The sequence below is a fragment of the Python bivittatus genome, unplaced genomic scaffold (assembly GCF_059951505.1).
Source record: "Python bivittatus isolate LINGU-HERP-01145 unplaced genomic scaffold, Pbiv_v1 ctg000700_np1212, whole genome shotgun sequence".
Lineage (NCBI taxonomy): Eukaryota > Metazoa > Chordata > Lepidosauria > Squamata > Pythonidae > Python > Python bivittatus.
Window position 1 is genome coordinate 1,223,518 of NW_028277098.1, and position 13,474 is coordinate 1,236,991.

Here is a 13,474-nt window from a genome sequence, read left to right on the forward strand (position 1 = left end):
GACGATTCTCTGGAAGGTATCCATGGGATTTGTAAGCTGGAAGTACAGTAAGGTAAAAAGTCATGGTCCACTACCCCTTATCATTATCCTGAATGATAAGTACTAAAACTGCCACAGCATAATTGCTGCATATTTATTTATATCCAAGAAAGGGAACTTTGAAACACTGGGTCCTTGAATAAAGACAACCGTGAAAAGCACCTGTTCCTGAAACTTCAGAGATTAAGTCTGAGTGGAATAAAAAGAGGAAGTACACGCAGGTGTAAACTAACCTGAAAACTGAATTCCCAGAATGCAAGCAGGAAGGTGAACCAATGAACGGCTAGAAAAGCCAACGAGGCAGACTCGGCTCCCAAGGAGTGGTCCCTTGGAAGCGTCTTCTGCACAACCATTGACCCCTCCGAAACAGCCTCATCCCGTCTCCGGACTTAGCCTCGGAGAGCCAGTTCTCAGAAGTCATTTGTACTGTAACGACACCAGTTTGAACCCCCCTGGAAAGAACTCCAAAGCAGCGCAAGGATGCAACGGCAGGGCTTAACAGCAAAGGCAACCACCGGAGCCGACCTAGGCAGCAGCGCCGCCGGCCTGGAGCCCGAGGGGTTTTCTCTCCCCGAGGGCGCTCAGCGGTGGAAGCCGAAGCCCAAACCAGGCTCCGTTTCAGCCAGGGTTGTCCTAAACGTCGTGCCGGGATCCGGGTGTAAAGGATGAGAAGACCGCAAAGGCGCATCCAAACACGTGCCCAGAACGACTTAAGGAAGAGAGACCTAAACTGCTCCAGGACGCCGGAGCCGAGGAAGCTCCGCAAGATCAACGGAGTCGGGATTCAACGCGCCGAAAGCCCCACTTCCTCCGCTCGCCAATTCTAACCCTCCCGCTCTTCGGAGGCGCCCCGGGGGCTGCCAAGCGCGCCCTGTCCGGCCCCATCAGGCGGTGTCCCTCCGGCCGGCCGGCCCCTACCTTGGCCTCGAAGCCGATGCCATGCTGGAAGGCGTCGTCGTTATGCAGCGGGATGCGCAAGTCGTGCCTGTCGTCCACTAGGTTGTAGCGGGACCTGACCGAGGGAGAGGCTCCCACGGGCATGGCGGAGGAAAGCGAGCGGCTTCCCGGACAAGCCGCGGAGAGCCTGGCGAGCCGCGCGCCAAGCTGGCGACGGACTAGAGGGCACGACGCCCGCGGCAGCGGCGGCACTAGCCGCCGCCTCCTCCGCCTGAACCCGGAGCGGGGTGGAGCCTGGCTGGGGGCGGGGCCTGGGCTTTCTCCCGGAGGTGCCCCGAGTACAGTAGGACCCGCCGGGAAGAAAAGGCAGCGCGCTCCCGGGGCATGCGCCAACCCGAGCGAGGGGGGAAAGCCGCTGCCTCGTAACCTGGAGGGCGGACTGTCCTTCCTGCAAGAATCCAATGGCGAAGCAGGCGGGAGGCGGGACCGGAGAGGCGTCTGGTCGTACCTCTCTCTGGATACCAGTTCGCGCCGTGCAAGCTCATTTGCAGCGAGAGAGGCAGGGGGAGCTCGGTGGTTGTTCGGGGAGCTGCTGGGAGTTGAAACTAGCGCTGTGTTTGGAAGCATCTTTGTGGAAAGGAAAGAGACGGGAAGAGCGAGGGAAGAACGAGTAGAACGGCTGGCAAAGATGTTCTTGCCTCTTCTCAACGTATTTCTGTAGTACCAGCAACGGTGGGAGGGAATTGTTCAAACTCGCGGAGAAGCACAAGTGGAAGGCGAGGTTCCCCAGCGAAGGAGGCCGGGCGATGGTACAGTTAGGTCTGCTCTGGAGTCGTCTTCAGTCGTGCATCTGCTTTCCCAGGAGCCGTTCTCATTCTGGTGGCTGGCCATTTCAGCAGCTGCCTTGCCCACAGAGCTGGGCGGCCAGGGCATGGAAGGCTGCCCTGCACCGCCCTGTGCCTTTCTTGTACCGATTAACGCTGGGAGAGCCCAGGACCACAGGTAGCCTTGACGTTCTTTTCGGCCAGCCTCGGGGCTGCCTCTTCGCTGTAGCTGAACACCGGTGGCATCCTTTCCAGTCATTTTCATGAGGGAAGCGCTCAAAAAGCGTAGGGTTATGTTTACCTGACGTTTAATAATACCTTAATTGTAGGGTTCTTTTAAATATATATTCTCCCACACCTCTGCTGCTGATTTCTAAATAAACGTGTTTAGCTTTAGAGCAGCAGAAGGAAACTCAGGTGTGTTGTTTTTTTCCTGCAGTAATTATAATGAAGTAAATTTAAAGATTTGCTCAGATGGCACATCCAGGCTGCAGTGTTAAGTCTGCAGTCCATGAGCCAGCAGAAAAGTGACCTGGCCTAAAGTGCTACCCACATTTCCAGTCACTATTTTGCTTTGGCAGTGAGGAAGAAGAGATGTTCCGTCCACAAGGAAAGTGGAGGAGGAAAGAGGGAGAAGTGGGTCTTTTGGGTGTTAGTTCTCCCATCCCTGGAGTGATCACCTAAAAGACACACTTCCCCCACATATTATTGCATGGGATGGTAACTTTCCCTGTTTCCCTCAGGGCTAGATGGACAGCTTTATTTGGGGGTGGGGGGTGGCACTTCTCTGGTCCTACATTCTGAAATGGTGCCCAGAAAGAGACTGCTTGCTGCAAGCACACTTTATCTCCTGTCCTTCCAAGACCCTGCAGCCTGGAGATCTGCTGCCAAGGCCTAGCAGAAGTGGCAGGACACTGCGGGAGAGTCACTGCCAGGAGAATGCCTGGAGAACAGCAGCCAAGGATCGGATCAATAGGACAAGACGGGTCCTAACTTTATATCACGAGAAGGTGGTCCGAATGGCAAGATTTGTATGTGCGGGAGGTAGAAAAGAATAGGATCAAAGAAGAAGGTTGTTTATTTGTTTCCAACTTCAGGAGGTATGTTATAAAGCATGAAATAGGAGAGGAGAGCCATGTGCAAACACAACATAGCCTGCCTAAACAGGAGCTTTCACTCTCAACCCAGGTAAAATTATCTAGTAATATGTGGCCCTTACATACTTAACTAATTTTAAGAAGTAAAATTGCTCTCTTCCTTCATTTGTCTTCTCCTTTTCCCCTTTTCCACACCTAATACTGTTTTCTTAGCATTATTCCAAGCTCCACTATTCAAACTGGTTTGGCTAAAACCAATCCAGGTCACTGCTGGCTCACCACGCTTCAGTATCATTTGTGAGGAAGTGATCTGTTGTCATAGAAACCACTAGCAAAGGAAGTGGGGGGAGTTTCTCTGACAGTCAAGCTTGGTCCAGTTATTGGTCTCTGCATAGTCAAAATACATTTCTGTAAGACATAAAATGCACATCACAGCCAGAGTTAAGAGCTCTAGAAGCATTCATTTATGTGCTTAACTCTCCTAAAATGGTAAACATATTTAATTAGTACTGAATTGTGTCTAATGACATGAATAAATAATTCTTAAAAGGATTATTGTCTAATCTAGGTTAGTAGAAGCCTGATGCTTTTATGCCACCTGGAGGGCATGACTGGTAAACGGTTTAAAATGTAAGATGATGGAAAAGAAATTTTACTTCTCCTTGCCCCAACTCACTCTTAAATAAAAGCTAACAGCTAAGGAATTGTTATATCTGAATTCCTCTGGAGGTTTTCTTATCCACTGAAAATTATTTACCCAGTAAAAAAGCATAGGACCATAGCCAACCAATCACATTCTTTTTCAGAAAACCTCAAATTGTACACAATTTGCAAGCCAATGGATGATGATAATTTTTAAACATGGAAACCTATAATATTACAGCGGTATGTACATGTACAGACAGTTGTATATTGTATAACATAGTGGTTCAAATAATAGCTCTGCACTTTTTCCTAACAAATGTACAGTAGTTGAAAACTAATAGGCAGCAGCTGTCAAATAAAGAGGCATGTGATATTTCCTGGGTGGTTGGATTTGACGGGAAAAAGTGTTTTGAAGCACTGTGAGACCCAGGATCATACAGCTGCTGTATGTTGCTGAGACATAAAACTGGAAAAATATATTTGGATTAAGGAGTTGCTGACTATTACGATGTGCATGTTTATGCACACTCCAAAGCACCTTTTCCCACTGACTCTGAACCACAGCACAACCATACACATGCTCAGCTACTTGAAAAATGTCTATCTGTACATAAAATCATAGAATTGGTGAGTTGAAAAGGACCTCAATGATCATCTAGTCCAACCCGCAGCAGTGTGCAGGAAAACCAGTTAAACCATCCATGAGAGAGGGCAAAACCTCCACAGATTAAAAAAAACTCAGAACCACAATAGTTAGACAGTTCCACCTTTGTACAGATTTTACAGATCTGTTAGGATTTTTAAAAATATTTAAATGACGTCTAGGTAGCTGCAACTCATATTCATCATTTCTGGTCCCAGTTTCTGTGGCCATAGAAAATACTGTAGTCCTTGACCACCTTCCTTGTAGCTTCCCTTTATGTACCCAAATGCAGCTAACACATTTCCTCTCTATCTTTTTTTCCCCAGATTGAATATCCCAGTTTCCTTCAGCCTCTTCTCATAGAACAAGTCTCCATTGCCCTCCACTAAATCCTCTCTAACATGTCAATATCTTTATGGAAATGTGATCTCACTAGTATCAAATAGAGAGGAATAATGATTCCATGTGTTTTTGATACTCTGTTTCTTCTAATGCACTCCAGAACTGTGTCAAGCAGTTCTGTGCTAGCAGTTCTAGCATCTGTCTCAGGCTGCTGACTCATGTCCAGCTTGTTAACAACTATACCCAAGTCTTCCTTAGATGTAGCATTTCCACGTCATTAATTCCCATTCTTGTATGTGTGTCCTACATTTTTTCTCCCTAAAATACCTTACATTTCTCCAACCTGCTCTTATTAGTGCCAACTTTTCTGCCATCATGGATATTGGCAAGTCCTTCCAAGTTTGTGTCATCTGCAAATGTATCAGTAGCCCATCAATCCCATCTTTCAGATAAATAATAAAGATGTTGAGTAATACTGGTCCCAAGACACTACTAGTTACTGCTCCAATTCAATGTAGAGCCATTAATGCTGACCCTCAGATGCAATTAATATAGTACCTTACTATACTGACTTACTATACAGCTTGTCAATGAGAATGTCATGTGGAACCTTGTCAAAAGGTTTGCTGAAATCAAGGTAAATTACATCTACAGCATTCCCCTTGTTCACTAGAGAGGTTACCCTGTCGAAGATATATATATTTTTTTGTCTCACATGATCTATTTTTGCCAGAACAATGTTGTCTCTTAGCAATCATGGCATTGTCTTCAAGATGTTGAGATGAGAACCAGTCTGATCTAGTGGTTAAGGTGCTGGGTAGAAACTGGGAGACCATGAGTTCTAGTCCTCCTTTGGGTATGAAAAGCCCAGTCACACCCTCTCAGCCCAATCCACTTCACAGAGTTGTGAAATTGTGTGGAAAATAGGAGCAGAGCATTATGTATATCATCTTGAGCTATACAAATAAATATAGGATATAGACTAATAATAAACTAATAATAAATGTTTACAAACGGCTGCTTTATTACCTGCTCTAACATCTTTCCAGCGATTTAAGTTAGGCTTACTGGTCAATAATCAATGGAATCCTCTTTTTTTCCATTCTTGAAGAGAGGGACCACAGTTGTTGTTCTCCAATCCTGTAGTATCTTCCACGTTCTCCAGGATACTTTAATTGACAGAGGTCCAGACAGCTCCTCAGCTGGTTCCTTCAGTATTCTGGGGTGTATTTCATCAGAATCTGGGGATCTGAAGACATTCAGATTAGATAGAAGTCATTTTATTGTATCCTTACTGATCTGTACCCTCTCCCATTTGTTCATAATCTGTAGTACTCAAATCACCATTTTCATTTCCTTTAGATGTAAAGACAGGCAAAATTGGAGTTGAGTTTCTCTAATTTTTCTTGATTATCTGATTAAATTTCTCCATCTAAAGTAAGTGGTAAGTCCACTACTACCTCAGTTGTCTTTTTGTTGCTACTGACGTATTTGAAAAAACCCAACTTGATGGATTTTGCCTCTCTTGCTAGCCTTAACTCATTTCAGCCTTTGCCTTTCTTGACTTCATTCCTATATTTCCAGAAGAATTGAAGACCTGGCTCTGCCAACTCACGTGGGGCGAGAAGAGATACAACCAACCCTAGGGGTGGCTGGTGCCTTGAAGATGCTCCCTGAGTCTAATAACTTCTAGTTAACATCAGTCTCTTGGAAGTATTATATAGGAATCTTGTTGTTCTAGTGTATTTTAATTAATATTTATTCTCTTTTAATTAATATTTATTCTTTTTTACTGTAAACCATCCAGAGTCACTCTGCAGTGAGATGGGCGGTGACAAATTTGAATTATAAATAAATAAATAAAATATTTCTGTGCTGAAACTGTAGACTTTTTGGATTGTAGTCCTTTTCTTATTTCCAGTAAGCTTCCTTCTATAGTTTGAATTCCTTTGTAATTTGCCTGGTTAATCACTTTGGCTTCTTTAGGAGGTCTTCTGGTTTTCTTATTCACTGTTATTGTTTGAGACTGATCTGTCCTTAATTTAATTTTCAAAAAGACCCACCTAACTACTCATATTTGCTTTTTAGGTTTTCCTCTCATGGTATCTTTCCCCAGTAGGTCCAACAAGATGTCAGGTCGCATGGACCCAGCAACTTGACTAAAAGGTAAGGAGAGCTTTAGCAGAGGATAGCTTCCAAATAATTCAATCGGCCTTTATATCATCCAACTCCTCTCAAAATCTACTAGAACTATATAAGAATCTAGTACAAAAGTTACAATCGCTATTGGCATGTGATCTTGATTTCTCAGGAGGCCTGCCTTCACTTCAAAGCCATGGTTTGATAAGGACTGCATGGAAACTAAGAAAGCCCTTAGCATATAAGACGTACAAAACTGAGACCAGAGATAACGATATAATGACTTTTAAACACCTCCTTACACTCAAAAAACAATACAAACAATTAGTGGCATTTGAGAAAAAACAAGACAAAATTCACTTGGGAACAGCTTATTGAGGCTGCAAAGAAAAAGAACTCCTCTCTATTTTGGTGCTTGCCAATCTGCTAGAACTTATACCCCATTAGACTCCCATATATCATCTACAGTTTGGGAGCTACACTTTCAGAGGATGTTTGAAGATCCCTCCAGCGAGACAAAAATGCAAACAACGAAGGACTTACCTGAGTGGCCCCCAGTCTCAGCACTTCAAATTAAATCTCTCATTGATCAGCTTAGGACACAGAAAGCCCTGGGAGCCGACTTCATTCCTGCAGAATTGCTGAAGAATAATGAGGAGTGGTGGATCCCAGTCCTGGCGTCATTGTTCACTTATATCAAGAATACGGGATATGTCCCGGATGACTGGGGGCTGGTGATTGTCCCAATCTTTAAGAAGGAAACAGAGATGACCCTGCAAACTATAGACCAATAAGTCTGCTAAATATAATTAGCAAACCTTATGCTAAACACCTATAAGATAAACTCAAGGACTGGCTAGACTGTGAGAACTTGATAGCAGAAGAACAAGCTGGGTTTAGAGAAAGGAGAGGCATCATTGATCAATGTTTGGTCCTGCAGCATCTGACTGAAAAATATGCGACGAATAGATCAATATCATCATATGCTGCCTTTGTAGATCTTAAGGCAGCTTTTGACTCTGTTACCAGGACCAAGCTATGGTAGAAGCTGGAAGCTGCTTCAATTAATCGTAGGCTTCTCCACTTATTACATGCCTTACATACCAACACGACCCTCAAGGTTAGGTGTAATAACCAAGGGTCTCTCTCAATGCCAGTCCAAGTTCAAAAGGGGGTAAAACAAGGGTGCATTCTGGCCCCCCTGCTTTTTAATTTTTACATCAATGACATAGTAAAATGGACAAATAAACCAAATCATCACCCCCCAAAAATAGGAGATCGCAGCATCGCCCTACTGCTCTATGCAGATGACGCAGTAATACTCTCTAGGACACAAGTACGCCTAAAAAGAGCCTTGCGAGCCCTGGTTCAATACTGTAATAATGATGAATTGGAAATAAATTACCAGAAAACCAAGGTTATGGCCTTTGCTAAAAGGACAAGACTTCGCTCATGGTATCTTAATGGTCACAATATAGAACAAGTGACCACTTTAAGTATCTAGGTGTGGTCATACATGCCACTGGCTCAAGGAAAACGCATTGTGAATATGCAGCTGCTACTGGTCAAAGATCAGCCAACGCCATTCTCAAATTTTTCCGTTCACAGGGAGGACATTATGTTCCTGTTGCAATTAAACTTTTTCAGGCCAAGTCACTAGCACAGCTTCTTTATGGGACCCAGCTCGGACCCCCAGCTTCTTGTTTTACATCTCTGGAAAGGGTACAATCAAAATTTATTAGAGCAATTCTCCAGATGCTTCATTGTGTTTCAAATGCACACCTATGTCTGGAGACTGGGTTGACAAAAGTTGAATCAAGAATCTGTATAGCTTCCCTAAACCTCTGGCTAAACCTTAATTTTTTTCCTCAAGGCCTTGCACCATTAATCCTCCAAGCTAATTTTTCCTCTTCATGGATCAAGGCTGTTGAGTTCAACCTTGCAAAACTAGGCTTTTCTCCTTCCTCAATACTTGAATTGGTCTATGACCAGGCAAAACAAAATCTGAGACAAAGCGTAGAGGACATAGAGAGGCAAACAGACTTAAAGAAAGTTCCATAATTCTTGTCTCCAGATTATACCAGATATACTGTCAATCCTGCCAGATATCTTAGCCAGTTAGAGTCAGCAAATCGTCGGAAAGCTTTCTCGCTTGCACGATGCCATGTGCTCCCCTCAGCTGTTCTGGATGGCAAATACAAAAAGATACCATTGGCAGAAAGGCTCTGTCCCTGTGATTCCAGAGAGGCAGAAACCACTGGACACGTTCTTCTTCAATGCTCATTCTATAGAGACATTCAAACAAAATGGATTTATCTGATGATTAATAGGTATCCAGGCTGACACTATCTACAGTTTCTGCTTAAAGACAAATGGATTATAGTCACGGCGCAGGTAGCTAGATTCTGTGCAGCAGCACTAAAGATCCGTCGGAATCTGATGAATAACTTATTATAAACATTTTTACATAATCAACATATTTCAATTTTAGATATTATCATTCCGTTGTAATTTTAGTAGTTAACAATAATTATAGGATGTCATAATTTAAGGAGTAATAATATACCACAGTATAGGTCGCTTGACTTCATGTATAAATGATAGTTAGGCTGCCAAATTATAATTATGATTTGGATTTTATTTGCTATTATTATATCTAAGAATTTTTAATTAGACATGTTTTGTGTATTTTCAATTGTACTGGTCTATGACTGTAATAAAGTAAAGTAAGTAAAGTCCCATGGTATCTTAAATTCAACCTTCCTACAATCCATGTTTTTTATTTGACTATTTTGTACCAAACTATTTGTTAAAATCAAGAATTCTAACAATATATGGTCGTTTGCACCCAAAGTTCCCCCCACTTTTAATATCTTAAATCAATTTCTCCTTGTTGGCAAGGACCAGATTCTAGGGTTCTCCTGCATCTTTTGAAAAAGAAAATTATTACCAACACAAATAATTTTTTTCCTGACATCTTGTTTCTGGCAGAATAAATTTTCCAACAAACAGTTGAAATCTCCCATCATAACCACTTTATAGTTTTTGGCTTTGTTTTTGAGGCTTCAGTTGTTTGCTTAAATAAATATTCATCTACCTCTTCTGACTGGTTTGGTAGTCTGTTGCATATTCCTAGCAATATATTTGTTAGGTCATCCCTAATCTTAACCCAGATGCTTTCAACACCTGTATTACCATCAGGCCAGTGGACCCTAGTACAGCCAAGTTCATTCCAGATATACAGTGCTACACCACCTCTTTTCTTATGCATCATGGTCCTCTGAAACAATGCATATCATCAAACCCAGTGTTTCACTTGGAGGGATTCATCCCGTAATGTTTCCGTAAGCCCTATTTTACATGTGTTGGTGCCTTATGACATCTAGCTCATCATGCTTGTTCCCCATACTTTGTGCTGTAGTTTAGAGACAATTAAGGCAATGGATTAGAGTCCCAGTGTTCAGTCTCCCTTTTCTTTTATGCCAATACCTTCTTTATTTCTATTATAATTTCCACTACACATTCCTGCTGTATTTAATCCATTATTAGCCAATTCACTACTTCCAATCATGATTCTGCCCCCCTGCATTCTAGTTTAAAGTTTTCCTGACCAGGGTAGCTGGTCATTGTCCAGAAATGTACTTTCCCTCCTTAGTAAGATAAATTCCATTCTACAAAGCAATGCCTCCTCCCTGAAGATTATACCATATGATAAAAATCAAAACCTCTGTTGTTTGCACCCACATTTCCTCTCACTTAGTAAACTTTGCCTTCAACATAAAGTATTGATGAGAATATCATCTGTGTCCCAAGTTCCTTCACTTTCCTCCCCAAAGTCATGAAGTCATTCTTGATATTCTGGAAGTCATGCCTTGCAGTATTTTTTGTGCCCATGTGAATGAGTAAGAACAATCTGTGATCAGCAGGTCCAATAAGACTTATTGGTCTTTCCATCACATCTTGAATTTTGGCACCCCGGGCATACATGTTAGGATGAACGATCCAGTTGCAAATGGAGCTTCTGTGCCTCTCCAAATAAAAATAACCTTCCTTTTCTTTTTCTTGGTGATGTATCATTTTCACTTGGATCTGGTGACATGCAGTTCACTCCTCTTCATAGAAATTTCCCCAAGGCTAGAGGTTTGAATTGGTTGCTAAGTTCTAGGAGAATGATCTGCTTTGGGGCCATTTTGCTTCTAATGGTGTTGCCAACTGCTTTCATTTTTCTCTCCTTTGCAAGCTTTACTTTGCTTTCTTCCTTGTGGCAAGTAATAGCATTCATAAAACTATTCAAGAAGTCATCATCTTGATGATGAAGTATAGGCAACTCTGCCCTCTAATTCACTGGTCTTTGCCTTCAGAGTCTCCATATACCAATACCCGATGCAAGCAAAGTCTTGTAGGAAAATGGTAAGCATGGCACATTTACTGCAGATGACTGACAGAACCCTATCCCTGGCCATGGTGTGTCCTACATGCCAGAGAAGTAAGCCAGAGGGAGTAAGTTAACTTCTCCTCACCTCTCCAAATATATCAGGAGTATGCAAATTGTCCTGATGGATTACACCCAGTGATTCATCTAATAACAGACGTACTGTATTTTATTTGCTTAAAGTACTTTTTGTGCTTCTTTCACAGCAGACATTTCCCAAGTGACTTTTATCTGTTCACTTCAAATCCTTTCTGCCATATCACTTCACCAAGGCTTTTCCTAGTCTTTATGTTTTTCCCCTGCTGTTCTCTTTGGATGCTTCAATGCCCTATTTTATGAATTTTTATTTTCATAATCATTATGTATTAATCCCCAAATGATATAAATTTGGAGGAATCATGAAAAGTATAAAAAATTGTTATATGAACCTTTGTCATTTAGCTGCCAAGATAAAATTAATGTACTGTTTTTATTAACAGATACATAACCTATCATTGAAATCAAACATAAAAATGTTGCTGTAATCTGGAGCAATAACTACAGTATTCATTTTTATACAGAAAGTGAAGTGTTAGAAGATATTGTCTTGATCTACAATCCCATTCTTCACATTAAATGCATAGTATATTTTCAGTATACAACCAGGGAAGGCTCACATTTTCAACTAGTTGAGTATCTTTTATGCTTCTTTTCTAAACTTACTATCTGGATTTAAATTTAGTTGCTTTATGAATTTATTATTGCATTATGCTTAATGTTTTGGATGTTAAATGAAAATAAAAAGTGGGATACTAGTGTTCCTGGGAAAAAAGCCATTTTGTTTTGTTTTCCTTATTTCTTTATTTCATCTCAATCTAATCTGGGTAAAATGTTTTGATGAAAACCTTTTTCACGTATTTGCTTTCTCTATTTTTTAGGCAGTTAAGTTTCTGATTTTCAGAAATGACTCTCAGTGTTGCAGAACTGAAGCTTGTTCTATTAATTAGGCAGTCAGCAATGTCTTCTTGATTTGAAGTATCTGTTGATTCTGTCTCCCCTATTTAAAAAGTGTTTGCATCACATATGAATGTGCTGGGCATCAAAAGGGGTACAAGACAAGAACAGATGGTACAGGAGAAGCCAAAACCTGCAGAGGGAAATCTTTGGGATTCATATAATTCCCATCATCTTATGTCCTGTAGTTTGAGAACTTTTTGCATTGGTGATACGCTGACATGAGAAGCCAAACAACAGTTACAGCAATGGGAAAGTTTTCCCCATCAATTATAGTGTTTCATTGGGGCCCATGCTGAGGAAGTTTAACTAAGCAAGGATCCAACACCATCCATTGCTGAAGGAAGTAAATATTCAGAAAGGGCAGCATTAGTTGTAGTTGCTTGTGATGTAGCTCCCCCAAAGTATGGAAAGTTCTACCACAGAAGAGAACTAGTAACCTCAGTGAGTGCCACAGTCAGAGGCATCTTCTCCACTCAGCATGGCCAGCTAGCTCCAGAGCTACACTGACAGCCCAGCTAAGCTTGGAACCTCCCCTAGGCAGCCATCATATGCTGCCATTTAGTATATAATCCTGCACGAACATTTAAGCTACAGTACTATCCCATATGTCACCTCCACCACCATTCCATGGTGAGCTGAATGGGGTGGGTGCATGATATCACAAATAAGATAAGCAGCCTGCCTGTCATGTGATGGTATCAAAAGCAGAGTTACAAAAAACAAATGGGAGGATGCACTCTGGAATCCCCCTTCTGCTCTACTCTAATGACTCTGCCATGCCAGGGCAAATGACCCATAGCCACTCATTACCTGGGCAGCCATTTGTAGCTTTCAGACTGCTAGTCTGCCCAGGAAAATGGTCTGAATGTCTTCTAACTTCTGCAGCAGATGTGGTCGGAGCTGGCCATGAATGAGAATGTTGAAAATTCTCCACCCACATGTGGGGAGAGGAACGTGATTTCACCAGGGGGAAGGAGAAAATATCCAATAATTTCTTAAGGACAGGGATCTTCCTTAGAAGTTATAGTAATATTGCAATTGAAAGAACTCAATCAGTTCTCCTCCTGAGATCTTCCTTTGGAAATTAATGGAAGCATGAGAAGGTTGCAGACTATATGGTGAAAGACAGGATAATCTCACATACCCTCTGGTCTTCTTGTAACTAAAGAAGTATGTCACATTCCACTCATGAATTCTACTTTGAAATAATTCCTAAAGCAAATTCTGTTTCATCAAATTGAATGAGTTCTGGTAGAAACACACATGAAATGGGGTGGGGCTTTAATCACACAGTCATGGCTGCCATCATGACTTTCTCAGCCACCCACCATGGACACCTTTGCCCTCAATGTAGGTTAAAACACGCACTCTTTAATATCAAGGCAATCTTTTCCTGCATTCTAGCCTAGCTCTTCCAGTG

At 42.0% G+C, this 13,474-nt stretch overlaps 1 protein-coding gene across 2 annotated transcripts in view; it reads right to left on the reverse strand.

Moving 5' to 3' along the window:
• Positions 1–1,297, reverse strand: part of NOS1AP (nitric oxide synthase 1 adaptor protein) — a 66,644-nt gene extending 65,347 nt beyond the window's left edge. Inside the window, exon 1 of one of the 2 annotated variants that reach the window (XM_088153797.1) lies at positions 958–1,297. In XM_088153797.1, the coding sequence (XP_088009923.1) occupies positions 958–1,080 (123 nt within the window). In that variant the 5' untranslated portion in view covers positions 1,081–1,297. The remainder of the gene's footprint in view (positions 1–957) is intronic. The other variant, XM_088153796.1, reaches the window with a different exon arrangement.
• Positions 1,298–13,474: the final 12,177 nt, after the last annotated feature.